At 34.9% G+C, this 13,864-nt stretch overlaps 1 protein-coding gene across 2 annotated transcripts; it reads left to right on the top strand.

The window, feature by feature from the left end:
• The first annotated feature begins 672 nt into the window (after positions 1-672).
• On the top strand, positions 673-12,023 carry LOC11435944 (regulation of nuclear pre-mRNA domain-containing protein 1A). 2 transcript variants are annotated; one of them, XM_024770412.2, is made up of 8 exons: positions 673-819; positions 2,436-2,551; positions 3,217-3,464; positions 5,192-5,347; positions 5,452-5,608; positions 7,799-7,938; positions 8,013-8,048; positions 10,572-12,023. In XM_024770412.2, the coding sequence occupies exons 2-8, from the start codon at positions 2,473-2,475 to the stop codon at positions 11,277-11,279; spliced, it is 1,524 nt and encodes a 507-aa protein (XP_024626180.1). In that variant the 5' UTR covers positions 673-819; positions 2,436-2,472; the 3' UTR covers positions 11,280-12,023. The 2 variants fall into 2 exon arrangements, with proteins under 2 accessions (XP_024626180.1, XP_003624786.3); XM_003624738.4 differs by lacking the exon at positions 673-819 and having other exon boundaries at positions 2,419-2,551.
• Positions 12,024-13,864: the final 1,841 nt, after the last annotated feature.

Below are 13,864 nucleotides of genomic sequence, written 5' to 3'. Positions count from 1 at the left end.
GTAAAATACATAATTTTTAAGAATATATTTCTTTGACTAAATTATCTTTTTGGTCCTCTAACTATTTAATTGGTATATGATTAGTCCTCTGACTAAAAATTGATTTATTTCGGTCCTCTAAGTTTATCTCCGTTACTGCATTTAGTCCTTTTTGTTAGTTTTATTCAAATAAACGTTAGAGTTTATGTTATGTGGGTCCTCTAACTTTATTTATTAATATCATTTTGGTCATATTTTTTGTTAAGGTATTATGATTAAATAGTGACTGATATTATTTGTAACTGTTATGATTCATATGTATGTGTAAAACAGGAGGTCAGGTACTCACATAACACAAACCCTAACGTTTTCTTCAGTCTTTATTATTAGTAAAAATTTACTTTTTAAATTCATTTAATAAATTATGTATTTGGTCTATTATATCTGATACACCATTCATCAAATAAATATAAAAGCGAATATTTGTTTATAATAGCGATAAGAGACGGTAATAATTACGGTATGAGTGTAAAAAAATAACTAACATAGTTGAAAATAGCAAATAATCTTATAGAAATGGACTAAAAATATTTTCAAAAGGTCTTATAATTTTTTTTAACGTAAAAATCACTTATAATTAAGGATAGGATAGATGTTCTTTCAAAAAAAAATTAAGGATAGATGTAATATAATAGTTTTTTTTATAACTGAGAAAAAAAAATACAATATTTTATTTTTAATTTTTTGATACAAGTTGGGATCCTCCTCCTCTCTCTGCTACGGCGACGGCGGTCGTGCACAGCGGTGGTTGATCTTCACTCCTCCCTTCACCGCCTCGTCGTAAGTCTTTCGATCTATCCATCCATTGTCAATTTATTTAACTTTATTTTTTTTCTTGGTATTTGAAATTTGGATATTGAGCTTATGATAATCCATCCATCACCATAACGAGTTCCATTGCTTTCATTTAAGATTAAGAACTATTTGTTTTTTCCCTGATTTTTTTTTTATTGAATCCTGAAAAAGGTGATGGTGTTTTTTAGGATCAATTGAATTTATATATATGTTGGTATTTTATTATTAAGTAATATTTTAACCTTATAGCTGTGGATATGTTTTTTGGATGATTTGTTTGTGGCATCTTGCTTGCTGTTTGTTGTTGATTACAACATTTTTGTTACATGTTTTTTTTTTATGCACCTCTGTGATCACGCGGTAAATGTCTGTCTGATTATTCGTTCGGCACAACACGATTACTCTGAATATGTATTTTTTATATTAGAATTGGTGAGATTGATTAAAATGCCAAAGAAATGATCACAACTCTTTGCAGAAAAATCTACGAGTCTGTTTGAATTGACTTATTTGAGCTTATCTACTGACATATGTATTGTGAGACTACTTGGAAGAACTTATGAAAATAACTTATGACATTGTTCATAAGTTGTTTTCAACTTATTTTCGCAAGTTCTCTAAGATAGCTTATGAAAACAATTTAACTTTATATTATTTTTTTGCCATGAAAAATACATATTCATAGACATTGTTCATAAGTTGTTTTCAACTTATAAGCGATTATCATTGTGCTATAAGCTCCAAATAAGCTGTTATCAAAATAGACTCTATAAGTATTTCGTAGGTAAATAAGAGAATAGATTGATTCTCATGCTAGGCTTCTAGACTTGGGACAATCATCGGGTAGGAAACAGTTATTTTCTAGGAGCATTTCTTGTCATTGAGGTTGATAGAGTAAAACAGTTTTTTAGCGGAAAGTGGGATAGATTTTTCTGTCTTTTTTACTCCATCTAGCACGAACCAACAATTTGTATATGCATTTCAACTTCTGTTTTTCTGAATTAAAATACTATTTTTTGAGGATTGGGCCTATTTGTTTCGATATGATGTACGTCAGAAACTAGAAAGCATAGAAGGGAGTCACGGTGAGAGGGTAATAGTCTATCTATGTAAAAAAACTTTGCTTGTTGAGTTCTGTACTTTGCTACTAAATTAAACAAAAAGCTGCTTCACTTTGTTCTAATCCTGTGCTTTTTTCAAAAAAATTATGATTACTTTAGTATATTTATGGAATTTTGTTGAATTTGTATTTATTTATGATTTTTTAAATTTGTGTATAATTTATCAATAATATTTTATTTAGAGATCAATGAGTTGGATCCAAATATGGTTCATGATAGAACACTATGGCGTCATTTGATCCATGTAGCCGACCCCACTTAGTGGGATTAGGCTTGGTTGTTGTTGCTGTTGTTGTTGTATCCATACTTCCTGCCCTTTTTGTTGTGATATATCAATAGGTCTTGTTACATGGATGGATGAAATGTATGAAGCAGATAGGCTTACCTTTATGATTGATTTACTTGATTTTAATGCAGTTTTGTTTCAAGCTATGGATCAAATCCCTCATTTAATTTATGTCTCATTCATATGAACTATAGGAAATCTTTACGATCTATAAACTTGTCAAAAAGCAGCATGAGCGATGACATATTTGACGGACAGATGTTAGCAGAGAAGTTGTTGAAACTCAACAATTCACAACAAAGCATTGAATGTATCCAGCACTAATCCTTCTTTTTAAGTTGTTTCCGTTTTCAATGACAATTACCATTTTAGTTATTTCTGCATTATCAAGATGCCAATAGATCATTCATGCGAGTAAAATTTTCTATGGCATGATTCATTCATAATTCAATTGTTTGCTAATATATGAAGATTTTATATAGTGTATCTTTGTCCTTCCTTCACATTCCCTATGGCGGGATACAGATATTTTTTTAGCTACTGTTTTTTGCTCTTGCTCTGCAAATCGCTGTCTGTTTCTACTTTATAGGAGCGCGGTCGAAATCCCCCGGCATTCAGGCTATTGGTCCAATATTGTAGTTGGCTTGTTTGTCATCCCCCCCCCCCCCCCCCCCTGTTGAAAGTAGCATTTTGCATCAGAATCATGTGGTTATTGTTTTGGTACATTTCTGTACCAGAGTCACCAATAAGATAGTTACATTTTATAATGTTGGCAAAGGAAAGCGGCATTATACTTGATTTTCTGCATGGTTAAATAATTTTTAAGGAGTAACATCGTTTTGCATATTGATTTGATTTCTGCTTTGAAATAATAAGTATTACATTGACATCTCACTTTATATTGTTCTTCCGTCCCTCGTTGTGGTTATTTAGTAGTGAAATTGGTTTATATGTATTTCTTAAGTACTCATTTAGCATTGTCCCGTTGGTGCATTCCTCACCAGAAGAGAGCAAAGGATATCGTTGAAATATGGGATAAATTGTTCAATGCATCCCAGAAAGAGCAGCGTGTCTCTTTTTTAAACTTGGCCAATGACATCTTGCAAAATAGTAGGCGGAAAGGTAGTGAGTTTGTCAATGAATTTTGGAAAGTTCTTCCAGCAGCTCTCAGACATGTTTATGAAAGTGGTGATGTACAAGGAAGGAAAGCAGTGAACAGACTTGTAAGTCTTATATTCATTTGTTATAAGTTCTGCGAATCAAGTTTCATGCAAGTAGTGTAGTCAATGTGATCATGCTATGCTTATACTGTAATGCTTTAGCATTGTCGGTGCCTGACTTGGGTGATATCTCCTTTTCTCTGCTTTGTTTTGGGCATTTCCCCCATTGTTTAAGGATTTTATCATCGGCGTAGACTAACATGCGCATCATACATTAAGCAAAAGTCTTAATTCTAGGTGAGGAAATCTTTTGCTGGAATTTCATTTTTCCTTGAAGTTCCATCAGTAACAATTACAATAATATATTATTGATTTGTATTTATAATAAAAATTTCATCATAATCATTATTACTTTTTTCAATTTCTTATTTTCAAATCTGAGAGAACACTTGTATAAATGTGACGTGAGTCACCCATTAGTCTGTGTGAAGGTGGCATGTAGTATGTAATATGATCCACCATATATTTAGAAAGATATGTGGATCGAGAAACATCATCGGAGGAATTATTGTGTGTAACTGAACTGGCACCAAACACTTTAAAATCAGAGTAATGTTTCCAAAATCAGTTAAAAATTTGAGGTGATAAATAAAGATTCTTGGGGTGTTTGAGGAGTAGATGCCAATGTAAGGGAGTCACAGAGAGTAGTTGGTACAGTATTTTCAATGTTGGTTGTTTGAGGAGGGTGATTGTCTATGGTGTGTAACTCGTCAATAGCATGTCTGACTTTGTGGCAACGGTCACACTTAGGACAAGATTTTACTTGCTTGGCATGTCTGACTTTGTGGCAATGGTCCCACTTAGGACAAGATTTTACTTGCTTGTAGGGTCAACTATGATTACTCCTCTAAGAAACCAAGACAGAGGAACCAGCGAGACATCCATGTTTGAAGATGATTTGGCTGGTACAAGCAACAATCCAGATCACACAGTCTTCAAACTGCGTTTAATAGGAGAACCTATAACGTGATCATGAAGTGATGAATACTCTGCAGGTAACCCATAAAAAGCCAACATCCATACAAAGCCAACACGAAAAGGTCTGTTGCAACAGGGTGACAAGGGGCAAGTGATTTTTCCAAAGCCCATATGTGTTGAGTAACGAGGGTCAGTTATATAAAGGGCCTTATATGCTCCAAAACAATCTCACACGTCTTGTGAGCACGTAAGATCTCCTTTAAGGAAGGGTGAATAGTAGATTTGGTGACAGGCATTGATCTTAAGTCTATCAAGAATAGTTGGCTTTGGATACAATCTTTCATGGTGAGATGGCCTTAAGCCAAAGTTTGATGTTGGACATCCAGGCACATATCATAATTGTATTTGTTACCATCAACCTGTCAGAGAGTGATGGCTTGGCCATAACAAATTTTAGTGGATTTCTGTTGCTTCTAATTTTTGCGCGCTTGAATCAATTTGACAGCAGCACATATCATCTTTATATGCTACTGCCAAAGAAAAAGGATGCATTAAAGAATTCTTTTTTGCAACGAAGCTCATTTAGTTGGATAACACTTGACTGGTCTGTAGATAATCCCTTTTTATCAGCTACAGCCATATGTCACTTGTGCTTTCTGAGCTTTTTTATCTTATGCCATTGGTCTTGCTAATTAATTTTTGTTAACCTGACCTGACCTTTTCTTTTCTTTTTCTTTCCTTTTGGGTTGATTTTTTTTGGGGTTATGGTGTTGGATTGGATTGGTAACAGTCTCTTCTGTTGATTTGTCCAGATTGACATATGGGAGGAGAGGAAGGTTTTTGGGTCGCGAAGTCAGGGTCTTAAGGATGAAGTGATGAGTAAGAATCCCCTTCCATTCTCTGCAAACAATGGAAAAGGTTCAGATCCTATCAAGATAGTGAAGAGGGATGCCCACTCAGTGAGAATAGTAAGCCAGTTGCAGCGCAGCATTGTCTGATGTTGGTCTGTTGCCTTGTTGTTTTGATATGTCTGATTTTGAGGTGTGTCCTTTCTTGGTCATCTTCATTGCAGAAATTGGCTGTTGGGAGTTTGCCAGAAAAAATACTGACAGCATTTCACTCTGTTCTTGATGAACATCTTAACGAGGAAGCTGCCTTAAATAAGTGTAATGCTGGTGTACATGATGTGGTTAAGCTCTTGGAAGATGTTGAAAATACATTCGCTCAAGGTAAGAAGATTGCTGAAAGGCCTTGATCTATTCTTCCTGCTACGTACTTGACAGATGCAAACATTTTATTTTGATTATGGAAATTGATTAAATTAGATAGCATCATAACTCACACTAATTTGGAAATATAAATAATATTAGTCAGAAAATTATTGGAAAAGATATTCCTTGGCATTATTGATTCTCATGAAAGGAACATGCCTATGTTTTGCTTGGTTTTTGTTCTCATGATTACTCGTGGGTATCTTACTGTTGTAAATATGTAACTGGCACTAATCAGGAATAAAATATTCTTTGTACATATTTCATTTGTATATGCAATTATTGAGACAGATTTCATTCCCATTTTACCTAATTATGTGTTGTTAGGTTTAGCCTATAATATGTAATCTCATTAGTGCTTGTACTTTTCAATTTACCACCAACATTCAGTTTTTTTCTAATTTCCCACCTGGTATCCGAGATCCCAATCTGGGGGCTTTGCTTCTACCTCAGAAAACCTACCCTCCTTGATTGCAGCCATCTTAAGCAGCCTTCATTGCTACCTTACCTCTTCACAGTGCACGTAAGTTGTTTTGTTTGCATTTGTCTGGAAACCGCCACCATCTTCTGTGCCACCCCTGACTATCATGTGACACATTTTCCTCATTTCCTGGCTAACCCACCGCCAGTTGGAGCGTCGTCTGCTGATCTACAGCCACAACACCTTGGGCCCATCTGATCTTTCACTTGCCCATACCGTAGCCTCCTCTCTCTGGGGGATGTAAACCACATGCCACTTTCCCATCCTATGTTCTCAATGCCATTTGGACAGACTTCCTATTTCTAGGCATGTTTGATATATCAACTCACCTGAAGCAGTCATGAGCGGACGCCAAAGAGAAGCTACAAATTTAACTTTCCTCCACAAATTTAGGGACAAAAGACACCTATAAAGATGCAAGTTTTCCATTCCTATAGGTGCACCAAAGAACTGCATTGGAGTAGTGAGACATACTCACCAAATAATATTTAGTCTCCCTGGTTCTTTCATAACTCTTTATCTTAGACCATCTAATAAAACTGCACTAGAGTAGTGAGACATGCTCATTGTTTAGTGATAACTGTGAAAAGATTGTTCCAAAGAAAAGTTTCTCACTTATAGTGCAAAAATAAGTTTATTAGTATCTCAGCTAGATTTGCACATAATTTGCTAGTAGAGGAGTGATGCCTACAATTACAAATAAGAACGAACAAAAGAACTATGAGTCCTCATTGTCACCGTCTTAACAAGTGAAAATTCAAGCTTTTCGTTCACTATATTTTTCCCCATCATTTTCCATGTTTTGTTTCATGCTACCCTGGCAGCTATTAAATCTCAGCTATCTAAAACCTGTATAAATCAGTTTTGGCATGCCTTCCAGATGTGCTCACATTGAAAGATGTATGGTTGTAGGCCCAAAGCAACAAACACAGCTAAAATGAACTATCTAGATTCATGAGTGGAGACTTGTTAACTGGTGTTGAACTATTTGTGGACAAAGATGTAGCATGGGTCACATAACAGCTAACTGTGACAAGACACTTGTTAATCTTATGTATAACGTCTTCGAATTATCTGCCTGACCTTTTAGCATCTGGGGTTTGTCCACTTTTGTCGTGGATAGGCAGGTCACTCTTTTGAGCCGAACTGGGTGATGTAGAAACATGATTCTTATATGGGCTGGGTGTAAAATATAGAATTTCCATTTAAAGTAGTCTACCTGATAGATAGTGTGGCTTTTTGGAGCATAGTCAGTGTGTGAAATTGTTATTCTCTTAAGGAACTGACGGTGGGAAGCAATGGATTATGATTATGGATTTGTTCCTGGGTGTGTTGTCAATATCATTATTCCCAGTCAAAAGCTACTTGCACTTCCCTTACTTTTTCGGGCATTTGAAGGCCTGCATGGCCAACTTTCACTTGCTAACTCTTCTCTATTTCAAACAATAAAGCATAACTTTCATCTATTTTTTATTGCCATAGTGAAGTAATTGATTAATAAGTTGGATCGAAATATTGATAGAACATTATGGCGTAATTTGATCCATGTAGCCAACCCCACCAAGTGGGATAAGGCTTGGTTGTTGTTGGTATAGCGAAATAATTAAATAATTAATGAATAAATTTAGTAACATTTGTTACTCTGACATTGGTTGGATCGACATTAGGGAACCAGCTGGGATCCACTTTGGTGAATAACTTGCAAGAGCGGGAAAAGGAGCTTAAGCATTATATGGAGCAACTCGAACATGCCGAGGCTGCCAGGGCTTCTTTGCTTTCTCAGCTTAAAGATGCACTGCAGGAACATGTACGGTTGTTTCTAGGAATATAATTGTTTGGAATTTGAAATTGACAACTGCATACTAATTTAAATCTTTTCAGGAATCAAAGCAAGAGCATGTTCGCGCTCAGTTGCTAGTAAGTGAAATCTCCGTCTCTGTCCTCTCTATTGATGTAACACTGTTCCTTTTTTCTAATTATAATTTATTTAATGGTTTCTTGCCTCTTATTATGGTATGAGTATCTTCAAAAATTCCATCATGATTGACTAGTAAAGTGCATGATTTTTTTCCCCTTCCAATTATCTTGCTTTTCTTCTAAAAGGTGAAGCAATGATTTCCCCAGAATAAAAGGGAATTTTTGTTTAATTATCAACTTAGTGATGCAGAAATATAAATGTTAAGATGGACAAGTAGTCACAAAAAAATGATATGATCAGGAATATAATCATTACAAAGAAATTGGGTAGCTCCTAGAATATATGAAATATCTCAAGATATCTTCGATACTATGTTTAAATATCCTTTTTTTTTTTTTTTTTTTTTTGAAGAAATTATGTTTAAATATCTTAGTTTATCTTCTCGAATCATTTTCAAATCTTAGATTATCTCCTACAGTTAGTTTCCAAGCAGATTGTAAACTTGCTTTAATGGCCATGAGCTCGACCCTTGGTCCATGAACTGAGATGATCCATGCAGCCACTTTCCATATCAGGATGTGACAGCCAAAACCCATATGATGAACATTCTGATTATAAATTAAGTCCCATCTGTTATGAGTTTGACAAACTATCGGTAGGTGGGTGCAAGACTAAAGGACAATGACCCAAGTCAAGTGGATGTTGGAGCTATATGAATCCATCTGTATACTGAAATGTTCTGGCGAGAAGCAGATTGATGCCTCATTTTACTTCATCCACCACTTCCATATCGACCAGGATGTTTTGATGTAGAGCAGGGGGTTGCCTTGATTGGTTCACAAGCCAAAGATCGTAATCCACTGGTTTGTCACTGTTCAGAATTGAGATCCCAGATTGGCTAAAGATAGGACCAACGTAATTATAAGGTTTGAGAAATTCTCGCCACTTATGCTAACTTTTGGAGTTGGGATAGGCTCACATCCAAATTTTAAGATGCTATCGGAGTCTACTGTGTCACCCTTAGTTGTCCACACTAGAGATGTCCACTTCTCTACACTTCATATGTCTAGTCCTAAACTTGAGGGTGTGTGTTGAGTTCTCATATCGAGTAGATATATGACCACAGTAGTCCTCACTTCTCCAGCTAGCTTTTGGGGTTGAGTTAGGCTCAAGCTGAAAATCTAAGAGTCGTAAAACTGAAAACACAATCCCTTAGGCAGTGAATGGGTTCATCCTCACTGCCAACACCTAAGTTTGAGTTTTGAAATTGAAGAAAGTGTTAAATATTGACAAAGCCACAGGTCCCAAGCAGGGTAGATGATAGTAACTTAGCAAGAGACGTCCTTATTCTTAACAGTGATGACATTATTTCATTACACGAGTTGATAGGTATGATGATAGGGGGAACTTCCCAGATCCTGCATATTATTTGATGGTTAAATGTATCAAGTTTTGTATTGGGGGCAAATGCCCCATGAAGTTTTCAATACTTACTATACAGATGTTTTATTGGGAAAAACCCAAGTCCCGACTCTTGATAAGAGTTTATACAGAGAGACACTCCTCACCTTACAAGTTGGTTTTATAAGGATGAGTTAGGCCCAATTTCAACAAGTTTCAATAATATATATATTTCTTAGAAATCGTGATTGGGCCTAACACAACCCCACAAAACCGGCTTGTGAAGTGAGGATTGCCCCCACTTATAAACAAATTGTCAGGCCAACTTCTAACTGATGTGGGACTCTTAACACACCCCCTCACGCTCAGGATTGCACATCTGAAGCGTGAACATAAATGACGGGTGGCCCGATAATGGAAACCTGATAACAGGTGGCCCAAAGAATCGTGAAGAGGCTCTAATACCATATTAGAAATCGTGGTTGGGCCTAACACAACCCCACAAAACCGGCTTGTGAGGTGAGGATTGCCCCCACTTATAAACAAATTGTCAGGCCAACTCCTAACCGATGTGGGATTCTTAACACACCCCCTCACGCTCTGATTCATATATGATTACTATATAGTTAGGTTGGAAACAATTTCATTTTATGGCAATATACTTTCAGGCTTGAGATGGATTAGTGATCTTTTATATACTTTGTGGAGATAATTCTTTTTTGTATATATGTTGTTGTATTTGCATTTAGTTATCTTTGACCTTACCAGTTGTGCAATTGGAACAATTGAAATAATTTTCTCATGAATATCATCAATAATCAGATGCAAATTATGAAAGATGAGTTATTAAACGATTGTTTCCTTACTTATATATAGAGATTTTTTATAATATTGAAAATGAGAAAATCATTCAATGTATTTTTTTTTAGTGTATTTCATGCTTTCCAAAATGATATTGCCTTTAGTGTTAGAAATTTATACATTTGAGTATTGTCCTCATTATTTAAAGTTCCTATATCTGTCACCAATTATTGTTGCCCCCCATAAAGTTCCTAGATTTGTCACTGTTATCAATTATTTTTACATGTTTAACATAAATTGATGGTTTTAATATTGTGAAGATTGTACGAGGCCAGATTGAGAAAACAGCTGGTATCAGGAAGTGGCTTAACCAAACAACAGAAGCCACACATCCATCAGTTCAACTAAACGGAACCACTTCTCAGCCTACTTGTGCACAACCTTCCATGTCATTTTCTCCTTTCCAAACTTCTGAGGAAGATAATAAGAAGGCAGCGGCAGCTGTTGCTGCAAAGCTCGCTGGCTCTTCATCGTCTGCCCAGATGCTTGCATCTGTTCTTTCTTCTCTAGCGGCTGAAGAAGCTGCCTCCAAGGGATTTTCATCAGGATTACCTATTTTCAACCCAGAAAAAAGACAGAAAATTGAAAAATCGTCACCTGTTTCTGATGTTAATAGTTCTGATATGGCGAGCTCTTCCTTTTTCACCACTATACAGCAACCATCGTTAACAAATCCACAGGTTGCACCGTCAAACAACATGCAAATCATGTCTCAAGCTAATCAATTACAAGCTGCATTTGCTTCAGCACCCCTTCCCCCTCAGTATGTCCAATCAACTGGTTTCATGGATGGAGGAATTCCTTACGGATACGTATCAAATAATCTACCACCTCCACCTCCACCTCCTTTTCCTCCACATGCTGTAACAGGGTTATCAATGCCTAGCACTCAACCAGCGCAGCAGCAACAGCAGTCATCACCAGGAGGATTTTACAGGCCACCTGGCATTGGATTTTATGGGCAGTGAGCTCTGTTCAAAGACAATCAGTCAACATTGCGGCAAAATCTTTGTAGCTTGTTCCTCTTGGAAATTGCTGTAGGCTGAGGATTTTCTCTGATGTTGTATAATGATGTACATTATTAGATATATAAATTTGGATAGGGTTCATTTGTATCCTTAAACACCCCTCCTTCCCCTTTTTTTGCCTATTGTCTAAATGCTGGGTAGCAGGCTGGCTTTTGACATCATAGAGGTACTTGAGATCTTCATCAGTGTTGACCACTGTTTGAAAAAAAGTACCTATCAGGGCCTTTACAATTTTTTCTGAAACATCACAGTGTACTTATTAGGGTGTATATGAACTCGTTTCCATGAAGCTGCCTATGAGGAAAACCATTAGCAGCTAATGTTATTCACCTCTAGATGACACCATGCTCAAAGTTATGCTTTCCTCCAGTCCTGAGGTTGGCTGTATATGTGTAGAGTGGTATCAATTGCCAGAGGAAAATAGGATGTTGGTATTTTTGTTGCTGGCTAGTGTCTGTATGGTGTATTAAAAAGTATTTATTCATGCAATGGTTTCAAGAGAAATTGTTGAGGTTTGTTTAAAGTAGAAAAGAACCTTAACTCTTAGACAGAAGACATTATCTTACCTTTGAAATAAGTGTTCATGTTTTGGACCATGAACATGCCTGGAGTGATTGTTTATCTCTTGAACTTATATGAACGATTTTTTGTGATTGGATGAAAACTTATTGATGTCTTGCAAAATCATATTTAGAATTTTCTATCTGGTGGTGGAGTTGATATATGAATAAGCTACTGCCTACTAGCCTTTTTGTTCAATGCCACTCACGAGTCACAACTTTAGCTTGAAACGGTACCCCCAAAGTTCAGGATATGGATTGGTATCTTACTATTTTGTGACTTTAGTGTATTTGGGAGATAGATGAAAATACAATATTTTGATTTTTAAAAAATTGAATGCATGACTTTTAAAGATGAATATTTTGATGTGGTGCTTCTTAATATGTGCCCTTGGGACACATGTTAACATTTTCCTATAATAAAATTATTTTAGATGAAAGATAATGATTTTTTTTAGGGAAAATGAACGATAATGATTGGTTAATAGAGAAACATACACCCTTGTTAAAATCAATAATATTCAAAGGAAATTAATTTTGATGCAAAAGTTCAGGTTAAGATTAAAGTTGAAGATATGGTGAAGTATTCAAGTGGTTAACATCATTTTCTTTTTTTGAGGAAAGAAAAAAAAAAGTGGTTAACATCACTGAAAACAGTAAAATACCTGCTGTAGTTGATACTTACCGACTATTTTAAAAAAACTTATATTAATCTGAACCTGAAAGTTCTGAAATTGCAAAATTACCTTCGTTAAAATGATATTCCCATGAATTATTTCCACGAATAGCATTCATATTCTTCATATTCATGTTCTTGAATATGATATTCATATTCATGTGCTTAGTTAACATTTAGAATTCTTTGGAGTACCTTTTAACAAATCAAATACACCACCTTAAGTGTTTTTGTTTTACATAAATATTGAACTTGAACATAGAATTTGGTTAGAGTATTTTGACAATATATCATATTCAATGAATCAAAGAGTCATTGGTTGTATTTCATATGTCATATTCATTGAATCAAAAGAGGTATTTGATTCATTTGTTGTCTTAATTCAATAATGCTTCATGACTCGAGTAGCATATTCTTCTCTTTTACTTTTGCAGTTTCATCACATTGAAAGATTAGATCGAGTGAATCATCTACTACGGTATATATCAACATATGTATTATATTGGTTATTTGTAATTAATAAAGACAGTCGATTAAAACATCAATCCACCGATGAATAACGATATTTCACCTATAAATCATCCCTTTCGTATAGCCTAAGTTAGAAAAGATAAAAGAATTGGTTGAAAGTTTCATACGCATGATGGTATTGGATTCATTTTTTTAGGTACAATGTTGGTATTGGATTCTAATGACACTAAAATCATGCGTAGGTGATATTTTATTTTTTATTTTTTTTGAAAGCTAAGTGATTTTTTTGAAACCTTTACATTTGTGTTCATTCGACACTTCTAGGAAATAATAACTGTGTTACGAAGTTGTTTTCAAAGATAATTATTATTTACTACAACTAAATTTTATGTTATTTGCAATCAACTTATTAATAGATATTACTATTTTCCACTAAAATCAGCTAAATAAGATTCTCCTTGATGAATGATATATACATATTTATGTTAACATTCATTGATTTGATGAGTCTCTCGAACTCAACTGACATAATTTTTTTTATATAAAAAAAATGATTAAAACTTATATTTTACAAAGTAATTTTTTTGCTAGTTGTCCAAAGGATAAAATCTAAAATATTCCCGCAACTCAATTATAAACCATTGCATTCCAATTTCTATTTCATGTTTTTAATGTAGTATACAATTATTGATAATTATGTTCTACAAATTACAATTACAATTAGACAGTTGGAATCAGTTATTTTTTAGCAGAACAGTTGGAAAGTAGTTTATTTATTAATAAACAAGTGACACATAACAATAAAATGTCACACACTA

Source organism: Medicago truncatula, chromosome 7 (genome assembly GCF_003473485.1).
Source record: "Medicago truncatula cultivar Jemalong A17 chromosome 7, MtrunA17r5.0-ANR, whole genome shotgun sequence".
Lineage (NCBI taxonomy): Eukaryota > Viridiplantae > Streptophyta > Magnoliopsida > Fabales > Fabaceae > Medicago > Medicago truncatula.
Note: the sequence above shows the minus strand (reverse complement) of the source record. Positions and strands in the feature narration are given on the sequence as shown.